The following is a 16027-nucleotide window of genomic DNA, read 5'->3' on the forward strand; positions in this document are numbered from 1 at the left end:
TCTTTTTCAATCCCCTAATCATATAGATGAGGAAAATGAGCCTCAGAAAACTCAAAGATATTTCCCTTAACCTCCAAGACTTTGTAGTAAAACCTTCACGTACTTTATTGATTTAGTCAGTTTCATAAAAACAGGTCAAGAACAATTGGTCCCTGCCCTTAAAGAATTTAGATCATCTTGATGAGAGGTGGACGAGAACACTTACATAATGAACATGTAATATCAGTAAGTATATTAAGCAAGATGGCTAAGAGGAAGACATGTATTGTGTATATCCTGTGAATATTGCAACTATTATACAGTGTCTGATGTATACTGCTGAATTTTTATTTTATAGTAACTATTTGGTTTGAATTGAGTGGCCCATTTGAAGTTCCCCTGTCCTGGGACGCCTGTCTGGGTTAATTGAAACCCCTTGATCTCAGGGTTGTGAGTTCAAGCCCCATGTTGGGTATAGAGATTACTTAAAAATAAATAAAAAAAAATAAAATTAGATCCCCCTGTCTTTTTCTTGAATATGCCATCTCTTTCATGGACTTGTTCTTTCCCATTCCTTTTTTATAATCAGTAACCTTGTTAGTATTCCAAGCTCCGCTGAAATCCTACTTCCTTCTCAGAGTATTACTTAATATACCAACTATATTGGTGTTTCTCATTTGAAATTATTATCTATAAAGTATGTTAGCAATATATGACTTACCCTTTTTCTCTCATTTATCAAATATTTGAGTCTATATTAGAATAGCAGCCTATTGGGGCGCCTGGGTGGCTCAGTGGGTTAAAGCCTCTGCCTTTGGCTCAGGTCATGATCCCAGGGTCCTGGCATCAAGCCCCGCATTGGGCTCTCTGCTCAGCGGGAAGCCTGCTTCCATTCCTCTCTCTCTCTCTGCCTGCCTCTCTGCCTACTTGTGATCTCTGCCTGTCAAATAAATAAATAAAATCTTAAAAAAAAAAAAAAAAGAATAGCAGTCTATTTTTTAAGCAAATGTTAGGTAGGACACTCAGTATGACAAGTTATTAAGTGGAAAGTTCTCTTCTTTTCTGGTTGTCCTAAGTATATCTTGTTTCTCCTCCAGTACTGTTTAATAATGACAGGACTCTCCATGTCTTATATCTTGTTTGTGGTAAAATATGCTTCTTACTAGGCACATTACCAGCACCCCAATATTAAATTAAATTTTGAATTAAAATAGCTCACTTGTTATCAGCCAGAATTTAAAATTATTCAAGCCAGGTACTTACAGGCTAGAATAAATATCTTTTCCCCTAAAAAAATAAAGAATAATAATAATTATTATCATTATTATTATTATTCAGGCATGGTTAGATTCATGCTGCTTTTGGCCAAACAATGTTTTAAAATACTATTATTCCAAACCCTATATAATGGAAGCATATATCACAAAGTAAAAGAATCATTTCACTTCCTACAATACATTTTTAATTTTTAAAGGTTATAGAAAATTCCTTTTAAAATGTTTTAAGACATAGACATTTTCATATAGAGCACTTTTAATCTGATGATTTCCAGGCTATTTGGTTTTACTTTGCACTGACTTCGTTATCTATATTTATATCATGGTCTCCCTTTAGAGAGCTAATTTCACAAATGTCTACTGAGTATATGCTAAATGTCAGCTAGCACACATCATAGAGCTAGGCATACAGAAATGAAAAAATAGAGAAAAAGCCCTACCTACAAAAAATTTACCTTCTATTTTGGGGAAACAAATAATAAACCAAAAAAATGATATAGCCTATTATGACAATAGGCTCTAAGGATAAAAATAGAGCAAGTAGAAGATGAATGACTTCTGGAGATCTAATGCCCAGTGTCATGATTGTTGTCAAAACTGCTAATGGAGTGGATCTTAAATGTTCTCACTACCAAAAAAAAAAAAAAAAATCATTCTGTGGCATGATAGAGATGTTAGCTAAAGCTATGGTGGTGACCATATTACAATATATAAATGTATCAAAAATGCTGTACACATTAGGTGTACATAATGTCATATGTAAATTATATTCTAATAAAAAAGTATAGAGCAGGGAAGGGAAACAGGAGGACTGTCACAGAAAGAGCATTGCAGTTTTAGCTGGAGTAGCCAAGGAAGGGCTCACTAGGAGGTTCCAATTGATTCTTTGAAGAGGTGAAGGAGGAAGATGTGTTTTACACAGAGGAACAAATACAAAAGCCCGGCGGGAGGAGCATGCCCAGCAGCATTTCCAAATGGCAGGAAAGCCAGAGTGGCTGGAGTGGAGTGAGCAAGAGAGCAAGAGAGGGGGCCAGAGAGATGACAGGAAGCCAGGTCACAGGGGCACTCTGACTTTGACTCTGAGTGAGATGAAAAGCAAGTAGAGGGTTCTGAACAGAAGAGAAACATAGTCTGACCTCTACAATCGAGATTAAATATGAAGAATTAGACTATAGAGGAAACATGAAAGCAGAAGGAAAATGCCAGGTAGGTCGATACTGCAATAATCCAGCCAAGAGATGATGGTGATTCAGACCAGAGCAACAGTGGTGGATGGTGTGAGAACTGGCCGGATCCTGTATGTTACCTAGGTGGTGCTGGCAGGGTTTGCTGGTGGATTAGATACAGGGTATGAGAAAAAAAGAGGCATTAAGGATGACTCCAAGGTGTTTGGCCTGAGAAACAGAAGACCAGAATGGCTGTTTACCTATCACAAAGGGGTTCTGACAGGATTGAGGATTTCTGGCGCTTCCTGTTCCATCCGTAGTAGCCATTTGGCTTCAGAAAGGATAGATACAGTACTGGGATGGAGACCTTCCTGCCTCTGCCCACCCCCGCAGTAATTGCCTCTAAGCTCTGGAAGAAAAGATCTCAAAGAACTATTTATCATTCTCCACAGTTCTGGAAGGGAGATTCTGACTTGTTGCCCTGGATACCATGTTGCTGGAACCATGCCATTGGTAGATATGTGTATTTGTAAGTTGGGCATCTGTAACTCTGGGGATGATAGTAGTATTTCCCCTTGTTCAGTCCATGAATAAAGTCTTAAAGGAGAAATAATTTGCCTTCCTTTTGAAGGAGAATTTAATGGTCTAGATTCTAGGCCATTAAGTACCTTTGTGGAATGGTATATCAAAAGCTTTAAGAATAAATACTTTCCCAAAAGATCTAACAAGTCTGTTACACAATTAGGATTGTTTTTTAGTTTTATATTAAATGGACCTTTTCATTTGATGTTTATTGACCAAAGGGATCAATAAGCATATTTTAGTGAATATGTACACTAGCAGTGTAGGCTAGAATATCGAGTTCCCAATATTCAACATTACCTGTACTACTTGATATGGTAATAATATGTCTTTACTATAATTATTATGTAGACATAGTTACTAGGGATATCGTTATTGGATAAATATGTAACATTTTTTTCATTCTCTCTCCCCTACTAGAACTGTTAGTGGAGTTGGCTGAAAAGTACTATTTTCTACCTGAAAAAGACATTTTAAGACAAGAAATAAGAGTACTTTATGGGCCCAGCACACTTCCACCATACCTCTCTATTACCTAAGAATTATGAACATTTTAAAATGTTATGTAAACTGTATATAAGTTTATAGTAATTAACAAAATTGAAAAATAACATTAAGAAAGCTAAAACAGTGCTCACTTTGGCAGCACATAGACTAAAACTGGAACAACCCGGAGAAGATTAGCATGGCCCTTATATAAGGATGCCTTGCAAAGTCCCGAAGCACTCCCTATTTTAAAAAAAAGGCTAAAGCAAGCCGCTCTCAGTTTGCCTTTCTTAGTTCCAAGTTTTAGCCTGCCACTGCTATTGTAAAATATTTTACAGTTATTTGCATTCTTTATAGAGAGAAGGCAAAGTGGAAGCAGGGATCATGACGGCCACATCATGGTTGAAAGAGGAGCCTCTGGTACACAAACAAGAAACGGTAAGCAATTTTTGAATCTGTAGCCTAGGACTCCTAGAAAACACGTATTGGGACAATTTTAAGTTACTTTTCCTTTATCTTCATATTTCAATGTGTAAAGAAAAAGGTCTTTAAAAAAGTCAAGGACACAAAGTCAGAGGACTGTCAGTTAAATGAACAATTTAGGCTAATTTCACATTTCATATCATAAGAACAAAGTCAAGAGCAATCAGCAGTCATTTACATCCAAACTGGAATTTTAACTATACCAAACTATAAATCCAAAATTAAATACACTGTATAGGTGAACAATCCAACCTAACTAAACAGTTTTTCACTAACCAAAAACTTAAATGGAAAGATAGTAACCAGTATGTGTTTAAGATTATTAAATCCAAACATCAGAATTATTCTCTGACTCAAACATATTTTATTTGATTTGATTTACTTATTGGATTTAATTATTCTCTGACTCAAACATATTTTATTTTATTTGAGTCCTTGATCTTGTGATCTTTTTGGTAGTTGGTCTTCTCACATACTACAAAATCTATATTGTCATCATAAGGCCTCTTTAAAAGTAAAGAATCTACATGTGGAAGGTTTTTGTTGTTTTTGCTGGGTTTTTTTTTTTCTTGCTTTTAGAGATTTAACTATACATTTAAACTAGCTTAATGATTTGGAACATGGAGTGAATATTTTTCTAACTTTATAGAAATACATGAGTAGCAAATGTTGGCAGAAGTATTACTGGATTTAAAAAAAAAGTATTACTGGATAATACTTTACCCAAATCTTTTCCTAATAAAGCCTTGGTCTTAAGAAACTAAAGGATATATTTAGCTCTAATTGATGTAAAAAGAATAAATACTGGATTTAAATTTGTAGCAAATTTTACTTTAGAATATCTAAAATATTTTCTTTATTTCTGATGGTCAGGATTCTATCAAATATTATTCTTATTTTTAATCTATTAGAACCATTTTTCCAGTTGTGAATTCTTTACTTTGTTAATGCCTACAAATTTGGTTTTTTTCTTAAAGTGTGGTTGGAAATGTGTGCTGGACTACAGTAAGCAAGTTGTGTACTTTTCACTTCTGAGACCAGAATCAGTCCCTACACTTTAGAAGCTGACTGCTCTGCTCTGTGTTTTCCTTACATATAAATTGATTACGTGGTATTCTGTTTAAACTTCTAGTTATTCTGGAAGGTTATTCAACTTGGAAAAAACAGTGTACCAGACTGTAATATTGAATCCTTTACATTTGTTTATAAAATGCTGTGCTTTCAGAAAATGCCAAGTGATATATTAGTTATCTGCCCAAATTTAATTCCCTTCCAGTGTGATAGATTTGATATTATCTTGACATTTTCTAATGTTTCTGTTACTGCTTCTTACATAGTCTAGAGAGACTGACTGTCAAGAACACAGAAGTCTAGAACAACCTGTGGAGTTGCCAACAAATGAAGCATGTGATCTCTGCAGTGATTTTAGTGATGATGAATCAGTGGGAAGCTCAAGAACAAAGACTGCTAAAAACAAAGCATCTGACTCAAGTAAAGCTTCGGGTTCTCCTGGACAGCTTACCCTACTCCACTGTGGTTTCTCTAAATTGTTTGAAACAAAATACAAAGCAGTTGAGGATAGTGATGGAAATACTGCCTCTGATGATGAAAGTTCTGATGAACAGCCCATGTGTCTTTCAACAGAAGCCAAAGATGTTGGTTATCAGAAATGTCATGACTCTCTTGGTACTTCAAAACACCAGAAATTAACTAGTATCCTAAATCCAAATGAAAAATGTATTTTTGATAAAAGTGAGAAAATTTTCAAACAAAATATTTCTTCAGAGTCTGGTGATGAGAAACATTTTAAAAATACAGCTGACCACCATTGCACTTTACCGAATGTCACAGAATCAGAAGATAGTGATGTCGTCTTTCCTACACAATATACGACTCAGAGATGCCCTAAGAATGGTATAAAGTTTAAGCCACTTGTGGATGGACCTCAAGATTCTGAAACAGATAATCCTGTAAAAATAAGAAATAATGGTGATGATAGAAAGACTGATGTCAAAGGAAATAGACAAATTTCAAAACAATTAAATCCTGAGAACATGACCCTGAAATCTATTATGAAAAGAAAAGGCAGTAGTGATATTAGTGATGAGTCTGATGACATTGAAATTTCCTCTGAGTCAAGAGTAAGAAAGCGAAGAACTACCAGTTCTTTGAGGTTTAAGAGAAAAAAGGAAAATAAAAAGGAACTTCTCACTTTTCCTAAAACAATGAAGAAAACAAATCAACTGTATGCAGCAGATGGAGATTGTAACTCTCAGCCTATTGATGATTTTTCATCCTCAGATGATGATTTAACTGTTCGCCACATCAGTTTCTCTAAACAGAGCCATCCACCAAAAACTATAAAAGATAGAATCAGTTTCTCTTCAAAATTGCCTAACCATAAGGAAAATGGCACTTGTATGCCAAGAAAATCAATGAAATTTTCAAATGAGAAAATTGTCAATCAAGAGCAGGTGTATGAGTCAATGGATAAATTTTTAGGTAACTATAGATACATTTTGAAAACTTTATGTTACGTTATTTGTTTTGTGCATTCAGATAGCTCTGTAAGATACAGATGCGTGAATTGGCTTGTAAAATAGTTCTATAGTCAAGATGCTACATTGAGGCACAAATGAGGAAGTGGGTGGAAGGTAGGTAAAGGGAAGACCACCTAGATCAACATAGTGAACTTGTTATCCACCCCAGAACCCCCTCCACGTACCCCATCTGAGTCACAGCCCCCACCAGACTTCATTTAGTCTTGACCTATAGGTAACTTTAAATTTAATGGTCCTCTTCCATCCTTATGTGAGTGTCTCACCAGTCTGTGTGATTGTCAGAAGCTTATTTTCTAGTAGATCCCTCAAGAAGTGCTCCTGAGGATAACACTCCCTGAGATTCCTGTTGGTAACAGTCTGTGCCCTTTATACTTAAAAGTCATTTTGCCAGATATAAAATCATTGACTCACACTTTCTTTTCTTAAGTATTTTAAATATGAGGCTTCATTTTCTTTTGGCATGAAGTGTTGTATTACATGTTCTTTTTCTTCCCCCGTGATGTCCAAAGAATTTCTTTTCTTCTTATTTTTGTCCAGTAAATGTACTACATTGTGTTTGAACGTTTGTCTTAGTTTAACTTGCTTTAACAAACTCCCGTGGACTGCATGGCTTAAACATTTATTTCTCATAGTTCTGGAGACTGGAAGTCCAAGATCAGGATGCCAACATAGTTGGGTTCTTGGTTAGGGCCTTATCCTGGCCTACAGAAGGCTGCTGTCTTGCTGTGTCCTCACATGGTGGAGACAGGAATCACCTCTCTTGGGTGCCTGGGTGGCTCAGTCCATTAAGTGTCTGCCTTCGGCTCAGGTCATGACCCCGGAGTCCTGTACCAAGCCCCACATTGAGCTCCCTGCTCAATGGGGAGTCTGCTTCTCCTTCTGGCCCTCTCCCCCTCATGCTCTCTCTCATTCACTCTCTCTCTCTCAAAATAAAAAAGAAAGAAAGAATCTCTCTTGGGTCTCTTTTTTTAAGGGCAGTAGTCCCATTCTTTAGAACTTCACCTTCATGACCTAATTATCTCCCAAAGGCCTAACCTTCAAATACCATCTCACTAGGGGTTAGGGCTTGAACATACAAATTTTGGAGGGACACAAACATTCAGCCCATACCAGTGTTGGTTATTCTGGGTCAGTAGTGTCATAATAGAGTTTCAACTCGGTTTTTCTTTTGGGAAAGCATTCTTGTACTAGTATTTTTAGTTACTTTTCGTATCCCTTTGCTTTGGTTTTCTTCTTCAGAGACTCCTATTACTCTAATATTCAGTTTTCTTTGCCTGTCTTCAGTATTTGTCACATTGTCTCAAATCTTTTATCTTTTCCATTTGTTTTTGCTTTTTAGAAATATCCTTCCATTTTTCTTAAAGCATTAGTTATTGTTTGTTCCCTCTTATGTTCCTGCAGTTTAGTCTTCATTTTTGAATTTTTTTTTAATTTCCAAAACTTTCCTGAGTCCTGTCCATTTCTGAGTTAACTCTAATTCTGACTGATGTCAGAATTAGTATCTTACCCTTTTCTTAATGTTTTTTACCTCATTTTGAAATCAGTTACAATTTTAATCTGCTTTGTGAGCACATGTTTATGGCATATTTTCATTCTGCTGCTTATTCTTTTTTCTCATAATAATTTTTATGAGATTGACCCTCTTGCTCATTCTTATAGAAATTATTTTCCCTGAATTTTTTAAATGAGGCAGAGTGTAGGGTATTTTTTTACTAAGTTCACAAAGATCTGTATCTGTTTTTTTGTACAGTGTTCAAAACTATTGTGGGATTTCCTGCCTCTATCTGTACCCACTGCTTTGCTTTAGACCTTCTCTTTCCCTCATTCCCAATCTTCCTATCCTGTTCTTTTTGACTCCCTCCCAGCAGTTTTTCTTCATCATGTGGCCCTGACTTGGGAGCCCCGGTGGATCAGTTTGGAGAGTTCCTAAGAGCTAGTTTGTTTTGTTCTCTCAGGCCTTCTTATTGTAAGCCCCCTGCACCCACTCAGCTTTGGAGGACGGAAAACCTTCCCAAATTTAGCTGCTCATCTCCAAGTGGCCCACTATGCTCTCCAGGACATACTTGTCGACTGTTCTAGGCTCTTCTGTTCTCAGAGCCATCAGATGCCACCTTGTTGCTCCTTTGTTGCACCCATGCCATGCACAGTGTAGCTATTGGTGGACTGTCCCCATCTATTTGTATTTTAGGATGTCTTATTATCTTAATTTGTTGTATGTGTTGTCCGTGGCCTTTCGTTTTGCTCACTAATCGCTGGCTATTTTTTGTAGGGAATCAGAGATTGAAAAATTGCTTCCCCTGCTACCAGCTACCACCATCTGCTGAGAATCTGTTTAGTGATTTTAAGAGTTAGCATCATTTCTAAAAGTATCTGACTCATTCCTGAGGAAAAAAAAAAAAAAAGAAAACTATGTGAAAGAAGCTGATGTATAAGCGAGGATAGTTTGATATAGGAACTTTAATCATTGTGTTTGACTTATTTACAAATAAAGTTTTCTTTTGTGGTTATTCAAAAGTTCATTATGATATATATTTTGATACCCTTGTAACTCAGTGCTGGACTATCCTTTGGTTTGATTTAGGTTTGAGAAATTGTTGCATAAACTGTTCTTTAAAAGATCAGCGGAGCTGTTTTTGTTTTTTACTGTGTAAAAGATGTCAGTGGTGTGGAACTAAAGCTATTTTGAATAATACATAAAACATGTCATCAAAATTAAGAAAAATCTGACTGAATTTTCTGCCAGAAGAATCCTTGATCCTTCTAAAGGTTTAAAACTTTTGCCTTGCACACTACTTGGCATTTTGAGATTTAAGGAGAATATTATCTTGGTGGTTCTTTTTGTTATTTAATATTTGTTTTCTCACGATTATCAGTTTTGGTTGAGAGAGGTTCAGGACTGAAACAGCACAAGTGTTGAAGGTCATAATTAAGGTTCATTGCTAGAGATGTTTGAGGGAGCTTTTACAGACCTCAGTTCTAGCCTTCTCTTTTATGGCCACAATTTAAAAGTAAATTATAGGTGCCTAGAAGCAAAGCAATAAAAAATGTAGCTATTTTTTAGACTTCTTTCAGATAAAAACTGTAAGTTAATTTTTTTCATTTCCTAAAAAGCTCCCAGTCTTGACGTTCTCTGGGCATATGTACAAAAAAGACAAAATACAAAGAGTAAAATTGAACAAAGCCAACCAAACGAAACTCCCTGGTCATAAACCCCAGCTCCCACTCCATTGTTGTAATCAAGTACATGTTTAAAGGAACAGATAGATGAGGTCAGCACTGCTGTTTAAATTAGTAAACAATTTTTTTTAAATGTTTTATTTATTTGACAGAGAGAGATCACAAGTAGGCAGAGAGGCAAACAGAGAGAGAGAGAGAGGAGGAAGCAGGCTCCCGGCCGAGCAGAGAGCCCAATGCGGGACTCGATCCCAGAACCCTGAGATCATGACCTGAGTGGAAGGCAAAGGCTTAACCCATTGAGCCACCCAGGCGCCCCAGTAAACAATTTTTTTAAATCAATAGGAACACAAATCCGTAGAGATGACTCTTCACCGTGACTTTTTTCTTAGCCAAAACCCTCATTTCAGCTTGAAATCTAAAGGTTGATATCCAATCTCAAAAATTCTCATATTGATGAGAAGGAAAAGTCATTTCCAAGTTAACCTAGACCAATATGTTTGAACTCTTTTCATTTTTTTTTTAAATAGAATATTATGATGTTAACATTCAAACTCAATGTTTCTCTTGAGGATTAAGAATAAAGCATAACTTCTTTTTTAGTATATTGCTGATAATTTTTAAAGTATACATGGAACCCTATTGCTTGACAACGAAACATCACTTAATAAACACCAATTGCCTCCCAGATGGTGTTCAAGAAGTGGCTTATATTCACTCCAACCAGACTGTGATTGGATCCAGCAAAGCTGAAAATCACATGAGCCGATGGGCAGCGCGGGATGTGTTTGAATTGAAGCAGTTTTCCCAGCTTCCCGCCAATGTAGCTGTTTGCACTTCTAAGGTAAGAGAACACAGGGTCCTGACATCTTTAGTATTTAGAAGTTACTCAATAGGATCTTCTCTAAATACTTCCTCAAAAAAAGTGGCTACTGAGACTATAAGTGACACACAAGTATAAAAAACAGAATGCCATTTGGAGCACTGTTGTGCTAAAATGTTTTATATTAAAAGGCACATCTATATTTAAATGCCTAATTGTGTTGAGTTGCTTAATAATTCCTCTTAATAAAAGTTTGCCAAAAAATGAGAAATCTGAGGGAATCATTCAGTTAAATCAGAATCAAAACCACTTACACTGATACAGAAAAGGGAAGTGTATGATTAGATTTCCTTCAGAATTTTTCATCTAACATGAAGGCATGCACAAAAATTAACTTCATATAGAATTTATATATGTATGTATGTTTTTTTTTTTTTTGAGAGAGAGTATGCATGGGGACGAGTAGGGGTGGGGGGCTGAGGGGCAGAGGGAGAGAAAGAGAGAGAATCTTCACCAGACTCTACACCCAGCATGGAGCCCAATGTGGGGCTCTGTCTCATGATCCTGAAATCATGACCTGAGGCAAAATCAAGAGCTGGACACTTAACCGACTGAGCCACTGAGATGCCCCTAGAATTTATATTTTTAAAAAGGATTCATATAATGTTATAAGTAATAAGTAGATCCTCTATGCTTTTCTTATTTAAAATTGCTATTATATAAAAATAAGGATTTATGTTAATGTGGTATTTTATTTACACATAGTCACTTTCATCAAATGTTTTAAAAAATGTTTTCTTCTCTTTGGCTTATTATTCTTTATTCCTAAGAGCTGATTGTCTGAGAAGTTTTTCTATCACTTTATGTGTAGGAATTAAAAACGGGTACTGTATATAACAATGATACTCTGTTTCTAGTTAGTACTACTTTTTTAAGAATGAAGCGAGGGAAATGCCTTTGAACTGTCAAGCTGTCTTTATTTATTTGTACCTCCTCTGGTTCCACAAATGATTTGGATTGTCCTAACAATAAAATCAGAATACAAAATGAAATTCAAAAACAAGGAAAATATAAATTAAACTAGAAGTTGAGGACTGAGAGAAAGTTAAATGCAAATATATAAGACATAATGTTCTTAGCCAGATATTTTTTTAAATGACAAGTTTGAGTTTCCTGGTAGACAAAACAAAGGAAGTAAACAATTTATTTAGTGTTTTCTCAACTACCGCATTTGGAAATGTGTGTGGGCACTTTGGGTGGTCACAGTGACTGAGTGCCCGAGTGGCATTAATGTCTGAAGGCCAGGGAGACTAAATGGCTGTCGTGAGGGAGGGGGGACCATCCCACATGCCAAGAATTGTTCTGCTCAAAATGCCATAACACCCCGCTGAGAAGCACTGAGCTAAATTGTTGTCCTTAAGGAAAAGAAAAAGAAAAAAAAAATGCTGGCTCTTCTAAGGAGGAAGAAAGCTCTTCCTAGCACTTAATTTGAGGGAAATTTGTCACCTGGGATTTTAAATGGTGACTACTGAATGATCTAGTGAGCAATCAGTTGTCTGATAATATCCTTAGAGTAAATGAAATAATGGACTTTGAAAGGTTGTGCTTTTAGCATTTTTCATTCTAATCCAAAGGCACAGTGCCACAATATAACACATGAAAGTATGCTGCCTTTTTAATATATTCTCATTTGATCTAGGAATATACCATATCTCAACCAACACTGTAGAGAGCTATTTCTATAGCGGGTCTACCTTGTAAACGAGCTATCTGAAAAAGGTAAGCAGAAATATGCTGGGTTTGCCAGAAATTTGCTATATTAGAAAGAAGAGCCTATCAGAATCTCTTAAATAGACAACTAATTTTTTCTTAGGGTTGTATTTTTTCAACCATACCCCCCCTTTTTTTTTTAACTATGCCCTATCCAAACAAACAAATTTTAATGTGAAAACATCAGCTAATTTGGCAAACCCCTGTAGTATATGTTAATGAAATCATTTAACTGGATATTGGTTGTTGGTTTATTTAAATATTTCTCAGAAAACAAATTTGCAGTCTCATGTAATTTTTTCCAAAGCAGATCTGAGAAGCAACCACCTAAATATAAAAGAAATAAAGGTCCCTTTGGAACCTTCTTAAGGCAAGTTGTAAAAAGTTAAAATGGTAGAAATACACCAATTAGGTGTATTTCTAATTAATACACCAATTAGGTGTATTTCTAATTAGGCCAAACAGGGGCAAGGGAGTTCCTTTATCCTTACGTTAGCAATCCCAGTAGTTCTCAATCTTTCTTAGCCCTAACATTCTTGAGGTAGACAGCACAATCTTGTCAGAAATTTTGTCTCTTCACAGTGATTTTTGGAGTGAAGGACATTTCTTACCAAGAAACAAGTTGAAATATTCATCCCCTAAGATTTCTAATATGCCCTTTGAGGCTGTATGTCTCCCCATCACTTAGTAAACTTAGTAAACCTTTTTGCAGGGTGTATGAAGAAATGTGTTGTTTAATGACTAAATCATAGTGGGTGTAAAATATTCAGGCAAGTTTTAAAGCCACTAAGCAGGAGGTCCCATCCCATGCCACCAGTGCTAGCAGGCCAAGAACAGTCTGTACAAACATGCTCATCTCAGCAGCCAAACTCTTTAAATCAATACTTGATACAGTAAAATTCCAACAGAATAAGATTCAGTCCCTCAGATTTTACCTCTACCATTTAATACATCAGATTAATAATACCACTATAATTTCTTGAAAGTTGTAATCTATTACCTGTATACAAAAGTCACTTGGGGACAGTACATGACTTAGGATTAAAAAAGAAAATTCTTACTTGTTATAAGAAAATCAGAATTTTCAAAATAGTGATCTTATGTATTTATGATGTTCTTAATTTTTCACCTCCATCAAAGACTGAAACTATTGGTTTTTTTGACATACAACTACAACTCCTGAGACATGTCTCACGCTTTCCTCTTTTTAGTTTGGTTAGTAATAAAGGCCTTATGTAATGAGTTTCATTTTCAATTTGTTGAACTCTGTAATCTTCCAGGAGCCAAAGTTATAACTAGCCTATGGCGTGAACTCTATTCAGAATGTCATAGTTTAGATTGTAGCTCTACTTCATACTTCCTGTGTGACCCTGAGAAAGGCACTTACCTTCTCTGTGCCTCAATTTCTTTGTGTTTAAAATACAAAATAATTATATTTCTTACCTCAAAAAGTTGTTGTGAAGACTAAATGAGGTAAAACACCCTGGACGGTACCTGACACAAAGTAAGCACTCAGTGAGAAATAGGTATTGTCATCACTGGGTAAGACTAATGTCCAGTCTCTAATTCCCCTGGAAGGGAGGTATCAATGAGGAAAAATAATCCATAAATAGCTGTATGCAACCATATTTAATTATAAATAAAAGGATGGGTAATATTAGCAAATCTGGGGCTTTGGACTCCCTTAAAAAGAAAAACAAGAATATTCATGGTAGAATATCCTTCAGAAGTTTATATGTGACTACTGAGATTTTGCTTATGAAAATAGAAAGCCATCAGTACTTTATAATTTATATTAGTTTATTCTAAATATTCTGTATTAGAATTGGAGATATTAGTAACTTTCCTGCGTAAAGCTGATAGATTTACTTTATTTTGATTCACTGATTGAAGTGACTGCTTTTAATTCAAGATATCTCTAAAGCTGCTGACATTCAAATGAGTGAGACATCACTCTGCCATCAGACTAGCCCTTCATATTATCTCTGTATATCATATTCTTGGTTCTCATCATTATAAATCTTCTGGAAACTAAATACCACCTCAGTAATGTCAGGGAGATGGAACTATGGTAGTACCATTTTTCTCTTTTTACTAAAACTATTTATAAAGATGGTTAAATTAGGATATCTGGAGAGACTTTTTAAAATAATATTACTTTACATAGATGAGATATTGATGACATTTCAGAGTCATCTTGCAGAAGTTCCAAGTAAAAAAATTCATAATCACTGATTTCATCATATCTGGTCAAAATTACTTAAACACCTTTAATGAGTAAATCAGCGAAACACACCATCATCTTTGGTTAGAGATAATGTATGTCACTCAGTGAGAGAACTGTAGAGTGGAGGTGGCGATAGCGTGTAGTGGCAATAGTGAATTTGCAGTTTTCAAAAAAATTGAAAGTTGTTATGGGAAGAAAGAATAAACTAAGGTAAAGGAAAACAAAGCAAAAGAGGCTCAGCCATAGTGTCAGAAAATATCTGCAAACCTCTTGCTTCTAAAGTCTCCAGAAATCCCAAGACCTCCCACCTACAGTACAGTATCTTTCATCTTGGGGCTCACATCCAGAATCTTTATTACTGAGAATTCTTCTGAGTGCTTCTTGTCTGTCACCAAAGTTTTATTAGAGACCTTTATTTGTGTTTGAAAAGATTGTGTGTGCGTGTGTGTGTGCATATGCTTGCGTGTGGTCTGTGTGTGTGTGTCTGTGTGTCTGCAGCTAGATGCAGATGTGTTGTCTCACTTCCTAAGAAAATGAAACAAATCCTATTTACTTGTATGAAGGCAACACACATTTAACAGTAGTCACAATATGCAAGTGTTTCACTCTCCAAGGAATACTATAGTTGAGTGTAAGTAGGAGCTTTTAACTAAATTGCAAAGGAATATACTAACTAAGTGGAAAAGTTACAAAAAAGAAGTAATGTATACCACAATCCTAGATGAACTCCTATGATCCTTTTAGAGTTTCTCAGTCCTTTTGATGTAATTATTGATAACCAAAATGACAATAGCTCAGAACCTGCTTTTCAAATTCAACCATATATTAGAAGGCCTCAAATATACTATCTTTTCCGTGTTTCTTATAGTTCAGACTTTTATAAATCAGTTTCAACTTATATATTATATAGATGTCTTGAATGAAAACCTGTGTCTCCTAAAATAAATTTCTAATCAAACTTGGTTATTTAGTAATACAAACTATATAAAATAAGAACTTGTTTTGTCTTAAGTTTAGATATTTTAGAGCCGTTTCTGAAGACAGCTTATCTTAAAAGATGAGATGTCTGATAACAAGAGGGAAAATGTGGGTGGTTTCAGTTTAAACTCAGACCAGAAAGAAATGTTTTTAAGCATCTGAAAGGACTGACTGATAATACCTTTATTAAAGTTAATTTGTTCTTTTAATATATGGAAGTATGTAACAGAATTTAGCGATACCTGTTTGTGGTGTGGGGCCTCGTTTTTTCAATCAACTGCATGTTTTCAACTTAAGTATACTTAAAGTTTTCTGAAAAGAAATGTACAAAGACAGCATTCAATTAAGGATTAATCACTATGGCAACTGAGACGTGGTGACCGAGAGGAGGGGATGTATTCTCCCCTCCGTTTCCTGCCAGCTGTCATGGTCAACCTCTGTGCCTGAATCCACGCCAAAATATAGACTGTGACCAACTCTAAGAAACTATATCTGTATTTTTATAAATTGGTACAAGTATC

The 16027-nt window shown here is 35.6% G+C and overlaps 1 protein-coding gene across 1 annotated transcript in view; it reads left to right on the forward strand.

Annotated features, from left to right (window-relative positions):
* The window catches only part of LOC111139085 (ERCC excision repair 6 like 2), a 123148-nt gene that overhangs the window by 81299 nt on the left and 25822 nt on the right, over positions 1-16027 (forward strand). The window contains exons 15-17 of the mRNA XM_022491222.1: positions 3848-3928; positions 5311-6475; positions 10398-10552. Of these exons, the coding sequence (XP_022346930.1) occupies positions 3848-3928; positions 5311-6475; positions 10398-10552 (1401 nt within the window). The remainder of the gene's footprint in view (positions 1-3847; positions 3929-5310; positions 6476-10397; positions 10553-16027) is intronic.

This window comes from Enhydra lutris, unplaced genomic scaffold (genome assembly GCF_002288905.1).
Source record: "Enhydra lutris kenyoni isolate GAN:26980312 unplaced genomic scaffold, ASM228890v2 scaffoldscaffold95, whole genome shotgun sequence".
Taxonomy (NCBI): domain Eukaryota; kingdom Metazoa; phylum Chordata; class Mammalia; order Carnivora; family Mustelidae; genus Enhydra; species Enhydra lutris.